This window comes from Hemitrygon akajei, chromosome 6 (assembly GCF_048418815.1).
Source record: "Hemitrygon akajei chromosome 6, sHemAka1.3, whole genome shotgun sequence".
Classification (NCBI taxonomy): domain Eukaryota; kingdom Metazoa; phylum Chordata; class Chondrichthyes; order Myliobatiformes; family Dasyatidae; genus Hemitrygon; species Hemitrygon akajei.
The window spans coordinates 132788784-132813958 of NC_133129.1; the positions used below are offsets into that span (position 1 = coordinate 132788784).

General features: G+C 41.5%; 1 protein-coding gene and 1 long non-coding RNA gene across 3 annotated transcripts in view; one reads left to right on the forward strand and one right to left on the reverse strand.

Moving 5' to 3' along the window:
- LOC140729480 (uncharacterized) overlaps window positions 1-10302 on the reverse strand; it is a 73824-nt gene extending 63522 nt beyond the window's left edge. The window contains exon 1 of the long non-coding RNA XR_012099336.1: window positions 10253-10302. This is a non-coding gene — a long non-coding RNA (uncharacterized lncRNA). The remainder of the gene's footprint in view (window positions 1-10252) is intronic.
- A 47-nt stretch (window positions 10303-10349) lies between these two features.
- Window positions 10350-25175, forward strand: part of cars1 (cysteinyl-tRNA synthetase 1) — a 62735-nt gene continuing 47909 nt past the window's right edge. The window contains exons 1-3 of one of the 2 annotated variants that reach the window (XM_073049261.1): window positions 10384-10463; window positions 18293-18535; window positions 22836-22927. In XM_073049261.1, the coding sequence (XP_072905362.1) occupies window positions 10448-10463; window positions 18293-18535; window positions 22836-22927 (351 nt within the window). In that variant the 5' untranslated portion in view covers window positions 10384-10447. Of the gene's footprint in view, window positions 10464-18292; window positions 18536-22835; window positions 22928-25175 lie in introns of both variants that reach the window. The other variant, XM_073049262.1, reaches the window with a different exon arrangement.

Consider the following 25175-nt stretch of genomic DNA (forward strand, 5'->3'; position numbering starts at 1 on the left):
GAAAGGGGCAGCTGAAGAGATTGTGGAGGCATTAATAGTGATTTTTCCAGATTCACTAGATTCTAGAGTACTGAAAGACTGCAAATGTCACTCTGCTCTTTAAGCAGGGAGGTAGACAAAAGGCAAGAAATTATAGACCAGCTATTCTGACTTTAGTGGTTGCCAAGATGTTAAGAGTCCATTATTAAGGATAAGGTTGTGGGGTACTTGGAGGCTCAAATAGGTAAAATAGGTCCAAGTCAGAATAGTTTCCTTAAGAGGAATTCCTGCCTTAATGATCTGTTGGGAATTCTTTGAAGAAATAACTGGCAGGACAGGTGAAGGACAATCAATGGATGTTGCTTATTTGGATTTTCAGAAGGTTTTTGACAAGGTGCTGCATATAAGGCTGCTTAACAACTTGAGAGCTTATGGTATTACAGGAAAGATGCAAGCACGGATAAAAGATTGGCAGGAGGCAAAGACTGGGAATAAAGAGAGCCTTTACTGGCTGGCTGCCGGTGACTGGTGGTCTTGGATGCTCTAATTTTCACGATATAGGTTAATAATCTAGATGATGGAATTGATAGTTTTGTGGCCAGGTTTGCAGACGATATGAAGATAGATGGAAGGACAGGCAATGTTGAGGAAGTAGGGAGTCTGCAGAAAGACTTGGACAGATTAGAATGAACAAAAAGGTGGCTGATGGAGTACAGTATAGGAAGTGTATGGTCATGTACTTTGGTAGAAGAAATAAAGGTGTAGACCGTTTTCCAAACAGGGAGAAAATTCAGAAACTTAATGTGCAAAGGGAGTCTTCATGCAACTGGATCTTTGACTACTTGACTAACAGACTGCAGTTTGCAAATTATATCACCTTACTGATGTGTCAGGAAGGAGATAGAGATCTTAATGGCATGGTGTCATAACCAGCTCAGTGTCAAAACAAGTGTTGGTCATTAACTGCAGGAAAAGGGCAGGGCATATGCTTCTGTCAATATCAGCAGTATGGAGGGTGAGAAAGTTGAGAGCTTCAAGTTCTTAGAATAAACATCATCAATATTTACCCAGCAAAGAGTAATTGTAGATGGGTCATATTCTGCATGGAGGTTGGTCACCAGTGGAGTGCCTCAGAGATCTGTTCTGGGACCCTTACTCTTCGTGATTTTTATAAATGACCTGGATGAGGAAGTGGAGGGATGGCTTAGTAAGTTTGCTGATGACACAAAGGTTCGAGGTGTCGTGGATAGTGTGGAAGGCTGTCAGAGGTTACAGTGAGACATTGATAAGATGCAAAACTGGGCTGAGAAGTGGCAGATGGAGTTCAACCCAGATAAGAGTGAAGTGCTTCATTTTGGTAGGTCAAATATGATGCCAGAACATAGTATCAATGGTAAGGCTCTTGGCAGTGTGGAGGATCAGAGGGATCTTGGGATTCAAGTCCATAGGACCCTCAAAGCTGCTGCACAGGTTGACTCTGTGGTTAAGAAGGCATATGGTGGATTGGCCTTCATCAATCGTGGAATTGAATTTAGGAGCTGAGAGGTACCCCACTTGGAGTACTGTGCTCAGTTCTGGTCGCCTCACTACAGAAAGGATATGGAAGCTATAGAAAGGGTGCAGAGGAGATTTACAAGGATGTCGCCTGGATTGGGGAGCATGCCTTATGAGAATAGGTTGAGTGAACTCGGCCTTTGCTCCTTGGAGCGAAGGAGGATGAGAGGTGACCTGATAGAGGTGTACAAGATGATGAGAGGCATTGATCATGTGGATAGTCAGAGGCTTTTTCCCAGGGCTGAAATGGTTGCCACAAGAGGACACAGGTTTAAGGTGCTGGGAAGTAGGTACAGAGGAGATGTCAGAGGTAAGTTTTTTTACTCGAAGAGCGGTGAGTGCGTGGAATGGGCTGCTGGCAACGGTGGTGAGGCGGATACGATAGGGTCTTTTAAGAGGCTTTTAGATAGGTACGTGGAGCTTAGTAAAATAGAGGGCTATAGGTAAGTCTAGTAATTTCTAGGGTAGGGACATGTTTGGCACAGCTTTGTGGGCCGAGGGGCCTGTATTGTGCTGTACATTTTCTATGTTCTATCAATAGCTGGTCCTGGTCCAACCACATTCTCTTCATGGTTAAGAAATTCCTGTACTTCCCCAGGAGGCTGAAGAAATTTGACATCTCTCTGTCAACTCTTAACACATTTTATTGATGCATCATAGAAAACATTCCATCTGGTATGGCAATTCTCCCTGCAGTAAATTGCAGAATAGTGGACAACAGCTCAGCTCATTATGGAAACCAGCCTCTCTTCGATGCACTGTCCTTACTTGTCCCAACCTCTGGAAAGCCGCCAGCATAATCAAAGATCCTGCCCACCTTGGAAATTCGCCTTCTCTCTCCCATCAGGCAGCAGATACAAAAGCCTGAAAGCAGAGCCCACCAGGCTCAAGGACAACTTCTATTCCTCTGTAATCAGACTCTTGGACAGACCTCACATATGATAGATGGACCCTTGACCTCACAATCTATCCCATTATGATCTTGCACTTTTTTTAGCTGCATTCCACTTTCTGTGTAGCGTCTACATTTCATTCTGCATTGTTATTGTTTTACCTTGTTCTACCTCAGTGCACTGATTTAATGTGTATGAACAGTATGCAAGACAACCTCTTATTGGCATCCTGCTACCAGGGGCAGTAATAAACCAATACCAATCAGCTGGGCTGAGATACCTTATTCAGAACCGAAAAAGGGTGAGACAGAAAGGAGTGGATCCTTCTTGAAATAAATAAAATGACTAAGTCCCTAGAAGCCCCCTGGGTTAGAAAATTCCAAGATTTATTACCCTCTGAGTGAAGATTTTTTTTCTCATCTCTGAAGTGAATAGGCTCTCTCTTATTCTAAATCCCTAGTTCCAGACTTGTTAGACAGGCAAAATTCTTTTAAGTCTGTTAAGCTCTAAAAGTTGTTAAAATAAAATGTTCCCTTTCATTTATTCTGAACTCCAGAGAGTACTCATTTACTCCTGAAATAGGAATAATATAACTTTTTTTATATAAAGGTTAAGAAGCCAAAACTGTACACAATAGGCCAGGTTATATGGCCTTAAGTAATTGAAACAAGGCATAAAATCCTTTCTGATAAACAAGATGAAATCTTGTTAGTTACAGAAAGCTTGCCTGCAACAGATATGGACAAGTAGAAACCAAACAGAAAAAAAACTGCAGGAACTGCAAGGTATAAAAGACTGGTAAAGAAGAACATTGCTATTGGTGGAAATCTAAAGTATTGATACAGTACTCGGTATCAGAATGTTGGAAGAACTCAGGGGATTAAGCAGATTCTTTGGAGGCAAAAGCTCTAAGTCGAGTTTTCATGACAAGACCTGCATCAGGACTCATTTGGGGGAGGAAAGATTGCCAGTATATAGCAGTATAGTTGTGGGGGTGGGGGGGGGGGGGGAGAGATACTGTTGTTTGGGATAGAGACTGAAGGTAATTGTTGGAAACAGATGGTGAGGAGATGATGGGCAGATGGAATGGGGGTAGGGGCAGTGAGATGATGTGGAGTTAACAAAGGTGGGTATGTGTATGTGAGAGGTGAACACCAAGGGATTAAGTTACCTGAATTTGTAAAATACAAAGTTCATAACCATTGGATTGTTAGCTAGCCAGGCAGAATACAAGATATTGTTCTTCCAGTGTGCATTTAGCTCTATGGAAAAGGCAGAGCACAGTCGTGTTTTTGTGGGAATAGGCAGGCTAGTGTTACGAATGTGGAGCAACTCTGATGGGCCGAAGGGTGCAAAGTCGCCCCCTCCTTTTTGAGAATCACAAAATCGCTATTATTTCGGGTCTGATACCCAGGAAATGAGAGAGATACACATCATGTCAGTAATGAGAGAGAGAGACGCAGGATCACAGCAAAAGCAGTTGTTATAGACAACGCAGAATACACAAGGTGGAATGTCTCCAAAGAGAGAGATTACTGCTATTGTCTCTTGAAGGAGGAATTGTGTATTGAGTAATGTACTATTCATTGAAACCCCTCAGGGGACAACCAGAGTGGTCTGGTTAAGGGATTGCATCATCCCAACCTGATTGACATCTGAGACCCCGTGAGTGAGGATAAAAGTCGGTTCTGGGTAACACCCCTCAGACGCACCAGGAGAAACGTTACGAGACCGGTGGGGGCTTGTGTGTGTGTCCATCCTTGCCTGGGTGACGAGTCCTCCACGGAATTGTCTAGCTAAAGGACGGATATGGATCAAGATCGTAACAAGGAAAGTCAGCAAGTTTTTCTCTTTCTCTCTCTCTCTCCAACAATTGCAACACAGCAATCAACAACGGCTACAGCCTGTATGAACTGAAATGAACTTTAGATTTCCATCGGACAATTCATTATCCCCTAGACAACGATAGAGCTTATTTCTTATTGATTATTATTATACCCGCACTTTTAGGTTTAGTATTGACGACGTATATTATCTGTATATTTGCATTGATATTATTTTTGTGTATTTTTACTAATAAATACTGTTAAAAATAGTATCATCAGACTTCAACGGCTACTCCTATCTTTGCTGGTAAGACATCCAGTTACAGGATTCGTAACACTAGTCATAACAGCATTGCAATCAGAAGCTTGAAATAACTGTTACAGACAGAGAGCTGGTACTGCCCAAAATGATCACCTCATCTGTACTTAGTTTCACTAATGTGGAAGAGGCCACATCATGAGTACCAAATGCAGAAGACCAGGTTCGAAGAGGTGCACACAAACTTCTGTCTCACCTGGAAAGGCTGTTTAGGTGTCTGCATTGGAGTGAGGGAACAAGGAACAGGTTTAGACCTCCCATGGTGGCAGTGGATAGTATCACAGGACAGGGAGGGCTGGGTGAGAAGGGATGTGTAGCTCAGGGAGTCACAGAGAGTGGTTCCTGCAGGAAGCAGAAGGTTGAGGAGAGGGGAAGATGTGCCTAGTGGTGGAACCATATTGGAGATGGTAAAAAATGGCAGAGGATGATATGTTGGACGTGGAGGCCAGGGATGAAAGGTGTGGGCCAAGAGAATTCAATTGGCTCTTCTGTCTGTGGAGAGGGTGGATGGTCAGATCCACTATGGGGGAAATGCGACTACGCAGCACCGTCAATGACAGTGGGGGGCACATTTCCAGTAAAGAGAGTATGTTGAATAGAAGGCCTTGTCCTAAGAACTGATGTGGCAGAATGGAAAAATTGAGGAAAAAATATCATCCTTACAAGAGGCAGAGCATGAGAAAATATAGTTGAGGTCACTGGTGAGTCAGTGGGTGATAAGAAGATGTCAGTAGCAAATCTGTCTTTGAGATGGGGACCAAATGATCCAGAAAAGGAAGAGGAGTATCAAAGACACTCCAGGTGAGTTTGTGGTGGATTGGACACTGGTGGCAAAGATGATGAAGGGAGGAGCAGCACTGGTCCAGCCACTGATGTAATTCTGTTCTAAACCTGCTCTGGTATGCTCACACCCCCCTCCCCGCCCCTACATCAACAACTGTAGTTATGCTGCATGTTTTCAATGTGAGGCCGTTATTCATCCAGAAAAGTAGCTCCCCTTGAGACGTGGTTGTTGGCGCCATCACAAGTGTTCCATTTCCCACACATTTCTCCTCACTAACTCCCAGACACAACAACAATGGCATTCCCTTGGTGATCACCTTTCACCCTATCATCCTCCAACAATTGCACCAGCTCTAAAGTGATCCCGACAGTGGTCACACCTTCCCCTCTCCCAAACCTTTCCTGCACAATGAGTAGAGGGAATTAGGGATGAGGCTGAAGAGCAGGACCTCCAAGGTGATCATCTCTGATTTATTCCCAGTGCCACATGCTAGTCGGGGCAGGAATAAGATGATAGTACAGATGAATGAGCGGCTGAGGATCTGCAGCAGGGTGCAAGGTTTCAGATTTCTGGATTGGGATCTCTTCTGGGGATGGGATGACCTGTACGAAAAGGACAGGTTACCCTGAACCTGAGGGGGACCAACATCCTCACGGGCAGGTTTGCCAGAGTTGTTGGGGAGGATTTAAATTAATTTCTCAGAAGGATGGGAACCAGAGTGAGGCCTAAAGATGAGACAGCCTACAAGAAGATGCAGTGCACAGTGAAACTGTGAGGAAGCACAGGCAGAAGTTACAGCAAAACTGCAGTCAATGGGATGAGTTGAAGTTAACATGGGGGCAAAATTGAAAAGAGTGATGAATACAGGACTGAAGGTGTTATATTTGAATGCACCAAGTGTATAGAATAAGACAGATTATCTTGTAGAGCAGTTGGTGATTTGCAGGTATGACGTTGTGGCCATCACGGAGTTTTGGCTGAAAGAAGATTGTAGTTGGGAGCTTAACAAACAAGGACACACATTGCATTGAAAGGACAGGCAGGTAAGCAGAGGGGGAGGGATGGCTCTGTTCATCAAAAATGAATCAAATCCTTAGAATGAGGCGTTATAGGATTGGAAGATGTAGAATCTTTATGGGTAGAGCTAAGCAACTGTAAGGGTAAAAGGAACCTGCCAGGTCACCGATCAGTAGTAAGGATGTGGGATATAAATTACAACAGAGATTGAAAAGGCACGTAAAAAGGGCAATGTTATGATAGCCACGGGGATTTCAATATGCAAATAGTTTGTGAAATTCAGCTGGTGCTGGATCACAAAAGAGAGAATTTGTAGAATGTCTATGAGATGGCTTTTTGTGGTTAAGCCCACTAGGGGATCAGCTATTCTGTACTGTATTGTGTAATGAACCAGATGTGATTAGGGAGCTTAATGTAAAAGAACTGTAGGGAGGCAGTGATCATAATATAATAGAATTCACCCTGCAGTTTGAGAGGGAGAAGATAACGTCAGATATATCGGTATTACAAAAGACATTACAGAGCATGTAAGAAGAACTGACCAGTTAATTGGAAGGGGACACCAGAAGGGATGATGGCAGAACAGCAATGGCTGGATTTCCTGGGGCAATTTGGAACGTGCAGGAAAGCTACATCCCAACGGTGAAGAAGTATTCTAAAGGGAGGATGAGGTAACCAGGACTGACAAGGGAAGTCAAAGGCATCATAAAATCTAAAAAAGGGCATATAACAAAAATTAGTGGGAGGTTAGAGGATTTGGAAGCTTTTAAAAGCCAACAGTAAGCAACTGAAAAAACCCTAAGGTGAGAAGAGAGGAAATATGAAGGTAATCTAGCCACTCTAAAAGAGAACACCAAAAGATATTTCAGATATACAAAGATTAAGAGGGAGGCGAGAGTGGATATTGAACAGCTGGAAAATTATGCTGGAGGGGTAGTCATTGGGGACAAAAAATTGGCAGACAAAACTAATAAGCATTTTGCGTCAGTCTTCAGTGTGGAAGACACTAGCCATATGCCAGAAATTCAAGTGTGACAGGGAACAGAGGTGAGTGTAGTAGATATTACTAAGGAGAAGGTGCTTGGGAAGCTGAGAGGGCTCAAGATAGATAAGTCACCCTCACCACATGGACAATACCCCAGAATTCTGAAAGAGGTAGCCGAAGAGATTGTGGAGGCATGAATATGATCTTTCTGGAATGGTTCCGGGCAACTGGAAAATTGCAAATGTCTCTCCACTCTTTAAGAAGGGAGAGAGGCAGAAGGAAGAAAATTATATCCCAGTTAGCCTGACTTCAGTGGTTGGGAAGCCGGCCGGTGGCGCAGTGGCATCAGCGCCCGACTTCGGAAGCAGAGGTTCCCACGTTCAAACCTAGTCGCCCCCGCCCCACCCTGGCATGCTTTCCATCCATGCCGGGTTGAGTACCGAGCTAGCCACTCGGCCTCGTAAAAAACAAGCGTTGAGTCAGGAACGTTCATACCGTGACCCGGTTAATCCGAAAGGAGACCAATCCTGACACCACGCGACAGACAAGAATGGCTGACTGCCTAGTGTGACAAGCTATGAAATGAAGTGGTTGGGAGATATTGGAGTCCATTATTAAGGACAAGATTTCAGGGTACTTGAGGCACATGATAAAATAGGCCAAATTAAATAGTTTCCTTAAGAGGAAACCTTGCCTGGCAAATCTGTTGGAATTCTTTGAGGAAGTAACAGACAGGATAGACAAAGGATATTCAGGGTTTGTTGTTAACTTGAATTTTCAGAAGGTCTTTGAGGAGATGCCACACCTGACACTGCTTAATAAGCTAATAGGACCATGGTATTACAGGAAAGATATTAGCATAGATAGCATGCACTTTGGTTAGAAGAAATAAATGTGAAGACTATTTTCTAAATGGAGAGAAAATTCAAAAATCAGAGGTGCAAAGGTATTTGGGAATCCTCATGCAGGATTCCTTAAAGGTCAACTTGCAGGTTGAGTTGGTGGCAAGGAAGGCAAATGCAATGTTAATATTCATTTCAAGAGGATTAGAATACAAGAACAAGGATGTAATGCTGAGGCTTTATAAGGTATTAGTCAGACCACCCTTAGAATATTGTGAGCAGTTTTGGGCCCCATCTAAAAAAAATGTGTTGGAGAGGGTCCAGAGGAGGTTCACAAAAATGATTCCAGGAATGAAAGGGTTAATGTATGAGGAGCACTTAATGCCTCTGTGCCTGTACTCACTGGAGTTTAGAAGAATGAATGGTGCACGTATATCGTTGAAACCTAGTGAATATTGAAACGCCTAGATCAAGTGGATGTGGAGGGGATATTTCCAACAGTGGGTGAGTCTAGGACCAGAGGACACAGCCTCATAATAGATCGATGTCCATTTAGAACAGAGATGAGGAAGAATTTCTTTTTCCAGAACGTGATAAAGCTGTGGAATTCATTTCCACTGACAGCTGTGGAGGCCAAGTCATTGAATATATTTAAAGTGGAGGTAATAGGTTCTTGATTAGTCAGGTCCTCAAAGGTTGTGGAGAGAAGGCAGGAGAATGGGGTTGAGAGGAATAATAAATCAGCCATGATGGAGAGGACTTGATGGGCCAAATGCCCTAATTCTGCTCCTATCCTTATGGTCTACGAGGTCTTCCACCCTCATTATTCCCTGGTCTGCTCCTCCTTTCTCAACCCCTTTTCCCTGTCCACTGGTAGCTTCCTGTGTTACCACTTCACCTCCTCCATCACTGTGTGGAGCAGTCTGTACTCTTTCCACAACGGCCATCTTGAACTCTGGTTGCCATCGTTTTAAACTTTCCTTCCTACTCCCACACTTGACTTTTCTGTCCTCAGCCTTCTGCATTACCATAGAGAAACTGAACACAAATTGGGAGAATAACGTAATTATATTCTGTTTAGCTAGCTAACAACTCAATGGTATAATTTTTCCCCCAAATTCCAAAAGTCAAACTCTTATATCCATCTTATCTTGCATTATTCACTTCTCCTAACTCATTCACAACCCACCCCCTAAAGCAAAGTGACCAGAACTGAATAGGGAAGGTTAATTAATCAGTGTTTTATAAAGATTTAAAATGGTTTCCTTGCTTTTATACCTTGCTGGCTGTCCATCGTATCTGGCAATGACAGGACACCTGCGCGGGAGACTTTTTAAAAATGGAAAAGCCATTGCACTGGGACAGTTCCACCCTCTCGAGCTCGGAAATCCGGGTCCAGTGGTGGGAGCGGTTGTCACAGTTGGGGTCTTCCTTGGTTGCAGGGGATGGGATGACATGACTTCTATGCCCCGTCACGCCCTTCACCTTCCACCGAGCTTTGCAGAATTGCCTTCCCGGCCGTTGGATCTCACTGTAGGTCTCATCCGCCCAGTCCGCCGGAATTTGCTTCGCATGCCAGGATAGGCATGTCCCTATCTCACCAGGGGTTTGAGGCCTGCCGGCTACCCTCATACTTTATATTTTACTTGGCTATTAACAAACCAAGTTTACCTGTTTGATTTATACTGCTCGACTTTCCCTACCACCTTCACCTTGTCAGAGCCTCTGTACTGGCATAGCATTAAAACCGCAATTTCGACTACCAAACTTCGTTAACCTGCCAAATATTTTATCTTTTCACCAACTATGTTCTCCGAAACATTTTCCTCTAGAATTATCATTTCCACACTTCCAACTTTTGCACCTTTGAAATCACACCTTGCTTTTTATGCCCTAAATCAGAAGTCGTTCAAATAAGTTATTTATTTAAGTCAAGTTCAGGATATTAGCATTGATGAAAAACAGCTACCTCATTAACTTTCTGCAGTAGTGTAGCGACATCTGGAAATTCAAATCCTTTCATACAAAAATGCAATTTTTTTAAAAAACTCACCAGAAACAACATCGCGTTGGCTCGAACTCCGTGAATCCCGCCCCCTTCGTGAAACGGAACTTAACGTGCGGCGATGCGAGCCAATGGGAAGAGCATCCAGGCTGTTTAGCATAAATAGAACGCAACTTCCGCTCCCGCTACATTCTTGCATCATCTGCACTAGAGATTGAGCTGAACGAGACAGAACGGAGTAGAATGGAGAAAGCTGAGGGTAAGTGGTTTCAACTGATGTGATGCCCTCCAGCAAAAGTGTGTGGATATTTGAGCCCAGCAGAAGTTATTTATTATTTATGCTTCTTTCATCCTCTGTCAGACTCTTCGCAGGTGTGAATCGTGTTGGTGTGACCTGTTCGTTACTGCAATACCGGTGCCAGAGATTTATCATAATTAACTAATGGTCGGTCCTGTGTAGCCTCATAAACGGTCACATCTCTGTCGTGAGTCTGGTTTGAGGCTCTCTGCAGGCTAAAGACAAGTTGGGCAAAAATAAATAACTGTAAGCATCGGATATGCCCTACCTCATTCATTTGGAGGAAAGCGAAACTGAGCACAGGAAGTACCGAGAATTCTCATCAGTATAGCGATCTTTTGTTGAGAAGGTGAAAATGAAAGAGTATTTGTTGATCTGATGTTAAAACTTGTATAAAATTAGTATGTTTTCTAAATTTACAAGTGATTGAATATAGAGGTAGTGATAATGATTCTGCAGGATCCTGTATTATGTTGAAGAGCTATTTTAAGCAAATCTGAAATCGCAAAATTAACCAGGAAACAATGACTTGGAGTGACAGGATAATAGGAACCATTCAAAGGCAATATGCTGGGAGTTCAAAGTAGTTATGTTCCCTCAATACTGGCTGGAAAGTACTACTAAGTTAGGAAAAGCTTAAAAAGGGGGGCGTTTACCCACTGTCCGCAGAGAAATGGCATAGATAGCTATTCTGTGTATCTTCTCTGGTCTTGGTTCTCTGTCACTGACTTTTTATTACTCTCGGAGCAGTTGCTAACTCCCTTTTCCATTCATGAGTTGATGTAGATTGACCACATGAAATCTTCCATAATAATAAAATATCCCTTATAAATGAATCCATTCGCCTGGTTATATCTTCAACCATCAAACTCTCATTCTTTTAAGTAAGGTATAATTGGCAACTCATTGAATCCCTGTTTTAATTCCATAAGGTTGTCTTCATTTTTATCTTGATGTATCACATATGCTGGTGAAAGGATGAAATGACAGTTCTGTTACTGAGAACATGAATATTTGAGCCCAGCAGAAGTCCTGACGAAGGGTCTCAGCCCGAAATGTCGACAGTGCTTCTTCCTATAGATGCTGCCTAGCCTGCTGCATTCCACCAGCATTTTGTGTGTGTTGTTAGAAGTTCTTTATGCTCCTTTCACCCTCTGTGCTGGTGTGACCTGTTTGTAACTGCAATACTGTTGCCAGAGATTGGTCATGATTAACTAATGGTCAGTCCTATATAGCTTCATAAACGGTCACGTCTCTGTCATGAGTCTGGTTTGAGGCTCTCTGCAAGCTGAAGACAAGTTGGGCAAAAATAAATAACAGTAATCATCGGATATGCCCTGCCTCTTACATTTAAAGGAAAGCGAAACTGAGCCCAGGCAGTACCAAGAATTCTCATCAGAATAGCCATTATTTGTTTTAAAGGTGAAAATGAAAGTGTTTTTGATCTGATTTTAAAACTTCTTGTATAAAATTAGTATGTTTTCTAAATCTACCAGATATTGAATATATAGGTAGTGATAATGATTCTGCTAGATCCTGTATTATGTTGAAGAGCTATTTTAAGCAAATCTGAAATCGCAAAATTAGCCAGGAAACAATGACTTGGAGTGACAGGATAATAGGAACCATTCAAAGGCAATATGCTGGGAGTTTAAAGTAGTTATATTCCTTCAATGCTGGCTGGAAAGTACTACTGAGTTAGGAAAAGCTTAAAAAGGGGGACGTTCACCCACTGTCAGAGAGCAGAGAAATGGCATAGATAGCTATTCTGTGTTTCTTCTCTGCTCCTGGTTTTCTGTCACTGACTTTTTTTTACTCTCGGAACAGTTGCTAACTCCCTTTTCCATTCATGAGTTGATGTAGATTGACCACATGAAATCTTCCATAATAATAAAACATCCCTTATAAATGAATCCATTTGCCTGGTTATATTTTCAACCATTTAGCCTGTTGGGACATGATGATGAAACTCACCTTGGTCTGTTCCTCTGGCACTTTTTCTGAGTATCGGGCCTTATTCAAGCCACTTTGCCCCTCAAGTGAAATTCTCACTTTGTATTAATAAAACTTGCTTTTTGGAATGGGTGTTTTTCACACCCAGCCATTGCACTACTACTTCCCACCCCCTGTAATTACAACTTCTTCCTCAGTTCATCATGCTCTCTGAATTCATCATTTTCCAGTCATTAAACATCTCATTCCATATAACCTCAATCGTAATTGAAGACCAGCCTTCCGCTTGCCATCTTGTCTGCTCGTGCTTTTCCCATCTCAATTAAGTGCAACAATATCCCTGATTTTTCTATCAATTCTGCTCTAGCTAAAATCCAGTCTTCATCTGAAAGCAGTTTACATTTCCAGAGCATCTCAGTCTAGCTGTTGGCTCACTGTTTCTGGTAACGCTTCTGCGACTGCCGATCTGCCAAGCAGCTGCAGTGCCTTCTCTCGTTCTGGTTGCTTCACGTTCTAAAACGTCAAGGCACTTGAGCAGTTGTGGAGAACCTTTCAAGTACTAAGGTGGCTGGTAGGTGCCGAACACAAATATGCCCTGCTCTAACTTGCCACAATTGCTGGTGCTTGTAGGATCCAGGCTTCAATATGCTACTGCGACTAATTAACGACTTTTATTTGTTAATTTTCCACACATGTTCAAAAAGTGCTTAGGAACTTTTGGGTTCTTTGAAACTTAAATTTGAGTTTGTAGTTAGCTGCCTTGTGGTGTAATAACAACACTGTAGGCCATTCACCTGACGTAGCCCATCCAATTAATTAGATAGCCGTGGAGAGAAGCTTCTATCATTGTTACCCTCCTATTATAAAGTCTAATATTTCTTTCACCATTCCCACAAACTGACCTAGCTTTCCTTTCATTTAAAGTGAACTTCAATGAAATCCATCAAACACAAGGTTTTGTTCATTCTCTGTATCCATTAATGTTTTACATTAACATCCTGTTCTCGTCTTAAAGGTGCTATCAGCCTGTGGTGTTGCATCAGAAAATTCAGACCACGATAGTCATATTGAAAGCTTGAAAAGTTGGTAGTGAAACCATCAACAAAGGTTATTGTAGAACGATAACCTTTTCATTGAAGTTCACTTTAATGATACAAATATTGATATTGTAAAAAATGATATTGTGGATACAAACCTATCAACTGCATCTCTCCTTTACTGAAGCCAATCTCTCAGTTTTTTTGCATAAAGACCTTTCCATGTTATAAAATTTACTTTTAGTTAAGCTTGAAGATCTGTTTTTTTTTAAAAAAACTATGATGAGATTTCCTCTCATTTTTCTGAACTCTAGAGAATATCGTTTCTGTCTACTTGATCTCTCCTTGTACAGTAAAACTCTCATTCTTTTAAGTAAGGTATAATTGGCAACTCATTCAATCCCTGTTTTAATTCCATCAGGTTGTCTTCATTTTTATCCTGATGTATCACATATGCTGGTGAAAGGATGAAATGACAGTTTTGTTACTGAGAACATGAATATTTGAGCCCAGCAGAAGTCTTGATGAAGGGTCTCGGCCCGAAACGTCGATAGTGCTTCTTCCTATAGATGCTGCCTAGCCTGCTGCGTTCCACCAGCATTTTGTGTGTGTTGTTAGAAGTTCTTTATGCTCCTTTCACCCTCTGTGCAGGTGTGAGTCGTGCTGGTGTGACCTGTTTGTAACTGCAATACTGTTGCCAGAGATTGGTCATGATTAACTAATGGTCAGTCCTATATAGCTTCATAAACGGTCACGTCTCTGTCGTGAGTCTGGTTTGAGACTCTCTGCAAGCTGAAGACAAGTTGGGCAAAAATAAATAACTGTAATCATCGGATATGCCCTGCCTCTTACATTTAAAGGAAAGCGAAACTGAGCCCAGGCAGTACCAAGAATTCTCATCAGAATAGCCATTATTTGTTTTAAAGGTGAAAATGAAAGTGTTTTTGATCTGATTTTAAAACTTCTTGTATAAAATTAGTATGTTTTCTAAATCTACCAGATATTGAATATATAGGTAGTGATAATGATTCTGCTAGATCCTGTATTATGTTGAAGAGCTATTTTAAGCAAATCTGAAATCGCAAAATTAACCAGGAAACAATGACTTGGAGTGACAGGATAATAGGAACCATTCAAAGGCAATATGCTGGGAGTTTAAAGTAGTTATATTCCTTCAATGCTGGCTGGAAAGTACTACTGAGTTAGGAAAAGCTTAAAAAGGGGGACGTTCACCCACTGTCAGAGAGCAGAGAAATGGCATAGCTAGCTATTCTGTGTTTCTTCTCTGCTCCTGGTTCTCTGTCACTGACTTTTTTTTACTCTCGGAACAGTTGCTAACTCCCTTTTCCATTCATGAGTTGATGTAGATTGACCACATGAAATCTTCCATAATAATAAAACATCCCTTATAAATGAATCCATTTGCCTGGTTATATCTTCAACCATTTAGCCTGTTGGGACATGATGATGAAACTCACCTTGGTCTGTTCCTCTGGCACTTTTTCTGAGTATCGGGCCTTATTCAAGCCACTTTGCCCCTCGAGTGAAATCCTCATTTTGTATTAATAAAACTTGCTTTTTGGAATGGGTGTTTTTCACACCCAGCCATTGCACTACTACTTCCCACCCCCTGTAATTACAACTTCTTCCTCAGTTCATCATGCTCTCTGAATTCATCATCTTCCAGTCATTAAACATCTCATTCCATATAACCTCAATCGTAATTGAAGACCAGCCTTCCGCTTGCCATCTTGTCTGCCCGTGCTTTTCCCATCTCAATTAAGTGCAACAATATCCCTGATTTTTCTATCAGTTCTGCTCTAGCTAAAATCCACTCTTCCTCTGAAAGCAGTTTACATTTCCAGAGCATCTCAGTCTAGCTGTTGGCTCACTGTTTCTGGTGACGCTTCTGCGACTGCCGATCTGCCAAGCAGCTGCAGTGCCTTCTCTCGTTCTGGTTGCTTCACGTTCTAAAACATCAAGGCACTTGAGCAGTTGTGGAGAACCTTTCAAGTACTAAGGTGGCTGGTAGGTGCCGAACACAAATATGCCCTGCTCTAACTTGCCACAGTTCTGGTGCTTGTAGGATCCAGGCTTCATTATGCTACTGCGACTAATCACCCTTGACTTTTATTTTGTTAATTTTCCACACATGTTCAAAAAGTGCTTAGGAACTTCTGGGTTCTTTGAAACTTAAATTTAAGTTTGTGTAGTTAGCTGTCTTGTGGTGTAGTAACAACACTGTAGGCCATTCACCTGACGTAGCCCATCCAAAAAATTAGATAGCCATGGAGAGAAGCCTCTATCGTTGTTACCCTCCTATTATAAAGTCTAATATTTCTTTCACCATTCCCACAAACTGACCTAGCTTTCCTTTCATTTAAAGTGAACTTCAATGAAATCCATCAAACACAAGGTTTTGTTCATTCTCTGTATCCATTAATGGTTTACATTAACATCCTGTTCTCATCTTAAAGGAGCTATCAGCCTGTGGTGTTGCATCAGAAAAATCAGACCACGATAGTCGTATTGAAAGCTTGAAAAGTTGATAGTGAAACCATCAACAAAGGTTATTGTGGAACACCACCTGTTGTGGTTACAAACCTATCAACCGCATCTATCCTTTACTGAAGCCAATCTGTCAGTTTTTTAAATAAAGACCTTTCCATTTCATGTTAAGCCTGGAGATCTGTTTTAAAAAAGAAATTATAAGATAAGTTTTCCTCTCATTTTTCTGAACTCAAAAACCCTAGAGATCAGTCTACTTGATCTCTTCTTATATGATAAAACTCTCATTCCTAGAATCTTCTGCGTAAATCATCACTTCAAATGCACATATACGTTCTTTCTTGGCTAAGTAGAGCAAAACAGCATGGTTTTGATTGGAGTGAACCATATTCAAGTTTAGTCTTATCAAGATTCTAGATAATTATCTTTCTTATGTATCCTATATAATCTTTATACCTGTATTCAAATCCTTATAGTAAAGGAAGCAAATACCATTTGGCTTCCTAATTGTTTGCTGCGGCTACATGTTGGCTTTCAATGAATGTCACATCTAAAGCCTTCTGCTGCTTTTAACAACATCAACATTACCACCCTCCTTTACCATTTGTTAAGCAGCACGCACATACACAATGCTGGAGGAACTCGGCAGGTCTGGCAGCACCTATGGAAATGAACAGTTGACATTTCAGGCTAAGACCCTTCTTTAGGACTAGAAAAGAAGGGCGAAGATGCCAGAATAAAAAGGTGGGGAGGCGGTGATTTGGAAGGAGGATAGCTAGAAGCTGATAGGTGAAGCCAGGTGGGTAGGAGAGGTGAAGGGCTGGAGAGGAAGGAATCTGATAAATTTTCTTTGGATTTGTTCCTTTCTGCTTTAAAGTGGAGAAATTGTATTGGATCTGTCATACTCATATCTACTCACTAATCCAGTCTACATCTCCATGAAGCTTAATACATTGTTATCCTTTGAATTCAGCCTTTACTTTTAAGTAAGGTATAATTGGCAACTCATTTCGATCCCTGTTTTAATTTTATAACGTTGTCTTCCTTTTTATTCTGATGTGTCACATATACTGGTGAAGGTGATGAAATGACAGTTCTGTTATTGAGAACATGAATTTCCAATGATATGTCACTTTTTGCAGCCACAAACAATTCACCACAATGTACTTTCTGCTGATAATGTCAATACGTTACACATGAGCTACACGCTCTTTTCCCATTACTCCTTTCATTTTACTTCTAAGCATGTGGCCACCATCTTCAACATGCTCAGGGTTGTTCTTTTGAAATACTCCGCACGCATAACATCTCGTGTTCCTTCATCAATTTTAGCATTTTCCCTACTCCTGATGATAGGCTAATAGGTCATTAGTTGTTTTTCCTGTCACTGCTCTCTTAGTGGGAGCATATCCACTACCCTCAAAACCACGAGAACAATTACAGAAACTACAGAATTTTCCATGATAGGAACCTGAGCCTTCTGTGTCTTAATAAATCTAGGATATAGATCCTTGGGTCTTTGGGATATATTAGCAAAGTGTCTCCAACTTTTTTTTTTAACTTGTACTTAATTTCTAAAGTTGGTTATTGTTTTAACCTTGTGTGGCATGACTTCGCTACTTATCAGTCCAAGAATGCTGTTCAGGCCTTGCTGTGTACAGGCAGAATTTCTTTGTTATCTAAGGAAGTGAATTTAATTATGCAATCATCAGCAAGTATTCCCACTTCTGATCTTGTGATGGCGAAGTCATTGCCGAAATTGTTGACGCTAAATTGTACCTAAGGTACTACCCTGATGAACTGATTGGCTTCCAGCAGCCTTAGACATTTCCTGTGTGTCCTGTATGACTGTAGCCAGTGAAGTGTTCTCTGAGAGTCCCATTAATTTTGATTGTCACCAGGGTTCAACCAAACACATTAATTCTCACCTAACTTCTAGAATTTAGTTCTTTGTGGAAGTTTGGACCAGAGCAGTAGCAAGGCCTTTGGGAATAATCATACAAGATCTGAGTGCTGTGAAGCAGATTATTGATTGTGTTACACAACCATAGTGCCAACAATGTTTAACTATTATGCTGCTGATTGAGAACAGTTTGATGGTCTAGGTTATCCTGCTTGTGAACAGTCCTGAATTATGTAATATTTATCTAGTTGCCTGACATGAACAGCTGTATTAGTTCTCACTTTGGTAACTGAAGAACTAGAATGGTGAACGGTGCATGACTTTTTGTTGAAGAAAAGCAGAAGCATTGGTTCTGAAGATGCGTCCATTCCCTACATTGTGTCTTGCAGCTTTCTGCCATGGCGAGCTTAATATAAAACCTGGCAGGAGTGGGATGGAGGCTCTAAATGATTATCTTGCTACAAGAAGTTACATCGATGGCTTTGTATTTTCACAAGCTGACGTGGAAATATTCCAGTCAATGCGAAAGCCACCTCTCGATCAATACTTCCACGTGGTGCGGTGGTACAGGCACATTGCAGCAATTTGGGAATGCACCAAAGATGGTGCCAAGACCTGTAGTGTCCACATATGTGAGTAGTTGAACATTGTGTGATGGTTCATATGGGGCATCTGTCCAATCATGGTAATGCTTGGGGCTTATGGCATCATTTTGTAATTCATCTTTTTTTTTTGTTTTTTGAAAATGGTAACGCAGTTTTTATTGCACTCTGAGAAACCTTTAAGAGCGAGCTAGTAAGAATTCAAGACAACAACTTGTAGTCCATGTGAGGCATTCCCATTTAATTCATCAGGGATTTGAAGAAACACTGATATAACTCAGAGTGAAGTGCAACTTAGATGAGAAGTTGGAGTTGATAGTGCTCCCATACTCTTATGATCCTTAGGAAAATTGTTTATTTGGAAGAGGGTGTTGAAGCAACCTTGGTTTCTTTATACACTGTCCACCAGCGGTCGGAAAAAAATGAATGTGCTTTGGATGCCAATCAATAAGATTGGATTAAGACAGAAGATGTTAACCTACTTGCATGTTGTTGGAGCTGGATGTAGAGGACAATGTTCCATTACACATTTTGAAAATGTTAAAAGGTTTGAGGAGTCCGCATGTTCTCTTCCCCCCCCCCCCCCCCCCCCCCACGCTTCAGGCTTCGATGTCAGTATGTGTCTGTGGGAAGTCCAGTCAATTTTGACTGGGTGAGGGATCTAATAGTGGTAAATCTGTTGAATGTCGAATAAGTAGTTAAATCTTCTCCTATTGCTTTGCACTTGTCTTGAGTAACGGTTGACATGAGACTGCAGAAGCTGGAAATCTGGATCAACACGCCCAAGCTGAAGATTGCGCTGACAATGCACAGCAAAGCTTTACAACGAAGCAAATGAAACTGCTGACTATTCTATTAATAATACCCTTTTGGACCATGGTCACTGCAGGCCACAGCCTTTGGAAGTTGTGCAGTATGATCTGTCACTTTTGCAATTTCCTGAAGGGTTCAATGAAGTGCATTCTCCAGAATGCAAGTATGGCCGGAGCGGACTCCAGGCCGGATTGGCGCAGCAAGGCCCCTACTTGAGACTGACCTTTGGTCGATTTAAGGACAAGATAGATTGAGGTGTCAAAGCCAAGGGCAAAAGACGAACCGGTGTTCAGCTCGCTATTCTGTGAGATTTACTCGCTTCAGAGCTGAACTGGCTGTGGCCTGCAAGCCTCTGCCTTTACCTCGGTGCTGAGCTGTCTCTGTGGCTGTGGGCTCACTTTCAGGGACTCTGCCGTGCATGTTCCGGGTGCTATTTGTTTACTTTTTTATTGTTTGCATGATCTGTTCTTTTTTTTTTGCACATTGGGTGTTTGATGGTCTTGCGTGTTTTTTGTAATGGATTCTATAGTGTTTTTTTGGTGGCAGAAAATACTGGAAATGGTCAACAGGTCAAGCTGCATCAACGGGAAGAGAAACCGATTCAGGGTCTCCTTCCTGTGTTTCTGTTCCCCACATGTGGCTTGATCTGAGTGTGTCCATTATTTTAGACGATTAGACGTAAGAGCAGAATTAGGCCACTTGACCATTCAGTCTGCTCCACAGTTCCATCATGGCTGATTTATTATCCCGCTCAATCTAATTCTCCTGCTTCTCCCCATATCCCTTGATGTCCTGATTAATCAAGAACCTATCAACTTCCACCTTAAGTATACCCGATGACTTGTCCTGTACAGTGGATTTCCCCAATCACCACATTCTGCCTAAAGCAATTTTTCACGTCTCTGTTCTAAATGAATGTCCCTCTATTCTGAGGCTGTGCCCTCCGATCCTAGACTTCCCCACTAAAGGAAACATCCACTCCACATCCACTCTATCTAGGCCTTACAATATTTGATAGGTTTCAATGAGATCTCCCTCCCAATCCCCATTCTTCTGAACTCTGGCAAGTACAGGCCCAGAGCCATCAAATGCTTCTCGTCTGTTAACCATTCATTCCTGGGATCATTCTCATGAACCTCCTCTGGACCCTCTTCAATTCAAGCACACCTTTTCCTAGGTCAGTGACCCAGAACTGCTTACAATACTCCCAAGTGTGGTCTGACCAATGTCTTGTAATGCTGAGGCATTACATCCTTTTGTATTCTAGTCCTCTCAAAATGAATGTAATACATTGCTTTTGCCTTCCTTACCACCGACTTGACCAGTAAGTTAACCTTTAAGGAATCCTGCACGAGAACTCCCAAGTACATTTGTACCTCCGATTTTTGAATTGTCTTCTCACTTAGAAAATAGTCCAAGCCTTTATTCCTTCTCAAAGTTAAAAGTAATATTTGCTATCAGGGTACATGCATGTCACCACATACAACCCTAGGATTCTTTGACTGCCGGCAAACTTACCGTTGCTGTTCTGCAGATTTGCTAAGTTCTATCATTGGGCATGACCATGCTCTTCCCTACACTATATGTGCCACGTCTGTGTCCATCTTCCAATCTACAGACACCTGCTTCCTCCACCTATCTAATTGTATCATCCACAAACTTGGCTGCAAAGACATCAATTCCTTCATCCATATCATTGACATATAACGTGAAAAGAAGCAGTCCCAACACGAAACCCTGTGTAAAACCTTTAGTTACTGGCAGCCAACCAGAAAACAGCTGATCACTGCTACCTAAGGGTTCCTTCTCCTTAAGCTCCCTAATCACATATGGGTTGCTTATGTGAGATGTTAAATGTGGCAGATAGGTGAAGTTTTTCAAATAAAATAAATTAGGCTTCAGTTACATCACTTACAGAAAGGCACTTTATTTTCAGCTATTTGGAAAACTCCAAAAGGCACATGAAAATGGAAAACTGAATTAAGTTTAGTGGCTGCCATTTGCCTCTGTTATCCAATACAAACTGCTTAATGAACCCCATCGTATGGCATCCACAACTTTCATTGCATAACAATACACCACCCATCTTCACAACTTTGCAACAATATGTATTTGAATGTAGTGTCTCCATTCATTTGACCTCGCGATTTCCTGCATTTTCAACCAATTGCACAGCATTCTCCAGTTGATCAAGATTAAAATACTTCATCCACTGCTTAATGTGTTTTTGCATAATTCTCTTCCCTGCAATCACTGATCTATTGGCACAGTTCCCTTGCAAGCAATTATTTCTGGACACCCTACTTCAGTACCTATGCTTCACGTAAGAACTTGACGGTAGCTTAGCGGTAAGGAGATCGCTTTACAGATCCAGCGCTCACCGATCGGGGTTCAATTCCCGCCACTGGCCTATGAGGAATTTGTACATTCTCCTTGTGATTTTGTGGGTTTCCTCCGCATACTCCAGATTGCTCCCACATCCCAGAGGCATACAGTTAGTGCCAGTGAGTTGTATGCATGCATTGTTGGTGCTGGAAGCATGGCAACGCTTGTGGGCTGCTCCCCAGCTCATTCTCGGACTGTGTTGGTCATTGATGCAAAACGATGCATTTTCACTATGTTTCAACGTGTTGATGTTCATGTGACTAATAAAGCTAATCCTTACCACAGGTCGTCAACATCTGGTGCTCTTGTAAGAACTTGATGGTAGAGCAGCGGTTAGCGCATTGCTTTGCAGTGCCTGTGATCACCGATCGGCGTTCAATTCCCGCTGCTGTCCGTAAGGAGTTTGTATGATCTCCCTGGCTGAAACCAGTGGATAGACAATAGAGGCAGGAATGCAACAAACTTCCTCCATGTCTCAAAATCGGCACTTGATGTCCTCAATGAGTAAAGAGATCAGGTTATTCGTTATGGATCAGAGAATTTGCAGAGGATTTACTTTATTCTACCTAGTTAATTTCTGTTTTTGGGTATACATTATCCCCCAAGTCACTACGGTATTCTGCAAGTATGCAGGGGCACCAGTTGTTTGCAGTATTCATTATGCAAACTCTTAATTGAAATGTTTACAATTTGGTCTTCATCCTGTGAAATGCAATTGATGGCCAGATTGTCTTTAAAATTTCATTGGTACTAGTTTGCCAATAAACAGAAATGTCCTTTTATATAAGTGTGTTTAAAAATACTTCTGCTGACCACCATCCCTTTCAATTGATGAAAATGACGAGCTTTTCTGTACCTTGATTTCTTCAAATTTGAGCTTATTTGTCAAACGTTGTATTGTGTTCTACTCTTACAATTTCATATCCTTGTCTATGAGCAACTTCCTGACCACCCACAGACTTCATTCGAGCAAACAATTGCTGAAGAATTAGACCAGGTGTTGCCAACCTGGGGTCCATGGCATAGTAAAGGTTGGGAACTGCTAAATCAGACTCTGGTCCATGCTAGTACGGTAACATTGATGACTGAGCACCACCATGTGGAAGATTTGACTGTGGCTATTCTTTTTCAGCTAAAGAGAAGAGAATCCAGCCACCTTGGTCACCGCCAACAGAAGTAAAACAGCCTGAGCTCCGGCTGTACAACAGTTTGACACGTAGTAAGGTCAGTATAGCTGAACAGTAGAGTAATATTATTATAGGAAGAAACAATATAAAGTTGTGGTGAAGAGCTTTAAAACAGTTTGTCATTCAGTAACATCCATCTCATTCCTGTTGGTTTGCATTCCCTGAAATGAGGTGGTACTGGGCCTGTGCAATCCATTATTCATGAGCAGACAAAGTAGTTAATGTTCACCTCTGCTTAATTCTGTAGCAGGTATCAAGGACAGTCTGCGTTAATGAAGCCCAGCAGATATTTTAATCAAGCAATCTGCACTAATGGTATCCAGCGGTGTGTCTCATTGAAGCATAATTATGACTGAGGAGTATTTGAGAAAAATACCACTTTTATAGTTTATTAATATTGTAGAAAAAAAATTATAAAGATTAATATATGTAGCATAGGCAGCCCATGCATTACAGAATAGGGATCCTTATTTTCTCATGGTTATCCTTTATTTATTTTCAGCTACAATATCATTGTTTTTGACTTTTTGCAACTGTATGTCACAATCAGTGAATGAAAATTGCTTAATAAATTTAAAATGAATAGCACGTTCAAATTTTGGTAGAACCAGCATCCTAATACAGTTGAAGCAGTTCCAGTAAAGACTGAACGCTGTCTTGTGACCGAAGAACATTGAAAGTTTAGAGTAAAAATAATTCACAAGGTGTCTTCTTCTAGTAACTTCCTCTATAGGGTCATTATTGTGACGTGCTTTTAAGCGATCTTATTCACCCTCCTCCTGAAGATGCCATTCCATTAGGCTGCAGCAGAATTACACAGCGATAGATCCTTATGCAAGTTACTAATTTTCACCTGTTTAGTGTCAAAATTGATATGTGATTTCAAGCATGTGAGTTACTGCTACTGTAATCAATTTTTTTAATTAAGTAATAGATGAATGAGCAAATCTGACTCCTTTTCATTTCTGCTGTTCAATCTCCAAACCCGATGAAATCTTGGACCTATAATCCAAAAGGCTCAGAACTGCACGATGTCACTTGGTCTTTGGGAAGCAGTAATAAGATTTTTGTTTTAACTCCAACCTTCAGCGAACAGCCAGTTTTCTAAATCCAATTGTTATTGTTCCAGTGACTGGAATATTAAGAATAGTGCTCTTCTTATTATTAAAAGCATGGATTAAGCATACTGCAAACATGCTGAGATGAACATTCATACGAGGCTTTTTATACTCGTCGTCAGTTGCTCACTGCCGAGGACATTCTGTGTAGTTTACAGTGACCCAATAATAAAAAGATGAATACAATTGAAAGGAATTGGCGGTTTTAAGAATGTTTAATATTTTGGTTTACTTTTTAACTTGTTCCATAGACGAGCCTCTGCCATTAGGGTATTTAATGTCCAGCGGCCTATTGTCCTGACAGTATTGAGAGTCAACCATATGGGATTTTTCCCAGGTGGTGACACCCTGTTCCTTCTACTTTTCCTGAAAGAAATTAATGGAATTGCATTTTTGTGATAGTACTCCAAAGTCCTGCCTCCTTTCAGTACAAGTTTCTGGTTCCATTCCACACCTTGTAAGATTTGTTGCGCTTATCAACACTACTTGCCTTTCTAGGTTACTCTGAGCACTCGGTTTGCTAGTATGATCCAAGAATCAATTGCCCCTTATTACCGGTTTCTATAAATGATACAAATACATGTTACTTGTACATATCAATGGATGGATGTAAGTTGTTTCAAGGCAGTGTTTATCACTGCAGATTTGGAGTATGTAGGGTACTTGATGCTGACTGAAATTATACCATGTAGTAGTAGTAGTAGGCCTCCGTTAGTCTCAACAGACCATGGAAAGTTTCCAGGGAGCAAGCCCGGGCAAGGTTTTTTAAAATGGAAAACCAGCACTTGCCCAAGCTGCAAGTCTCCCCTCTCCACACCACCGATGTTGTCCAAGGGAAGAGACAATATCATATATTGTAACACTCCAACCACTGGAGCCAGAATCAGGTTTGTTATCACTGGAAGCCCATGATTAATAGGTACTGTTGCTCAGTTTTGGAAGAACACATGCTCCTGCCTGAAAGCCAAGTGTGCTGTTAAAGATTTTCAATCACTGGTCTTTTCCTGTTCCTTTCTTCCCAGCATCTCCTTGTTTCTTTTCACTCTTTACCCTGCTATCTCCTTTCCCCCAGTTCTAGCCAAAGAGGCGTATCACACAATGCTCTGAGTTTCACTTCAGGTATTTTAGTCACAAGATAGGAAGCTTTATTTTTACGGGGTTGCTGGG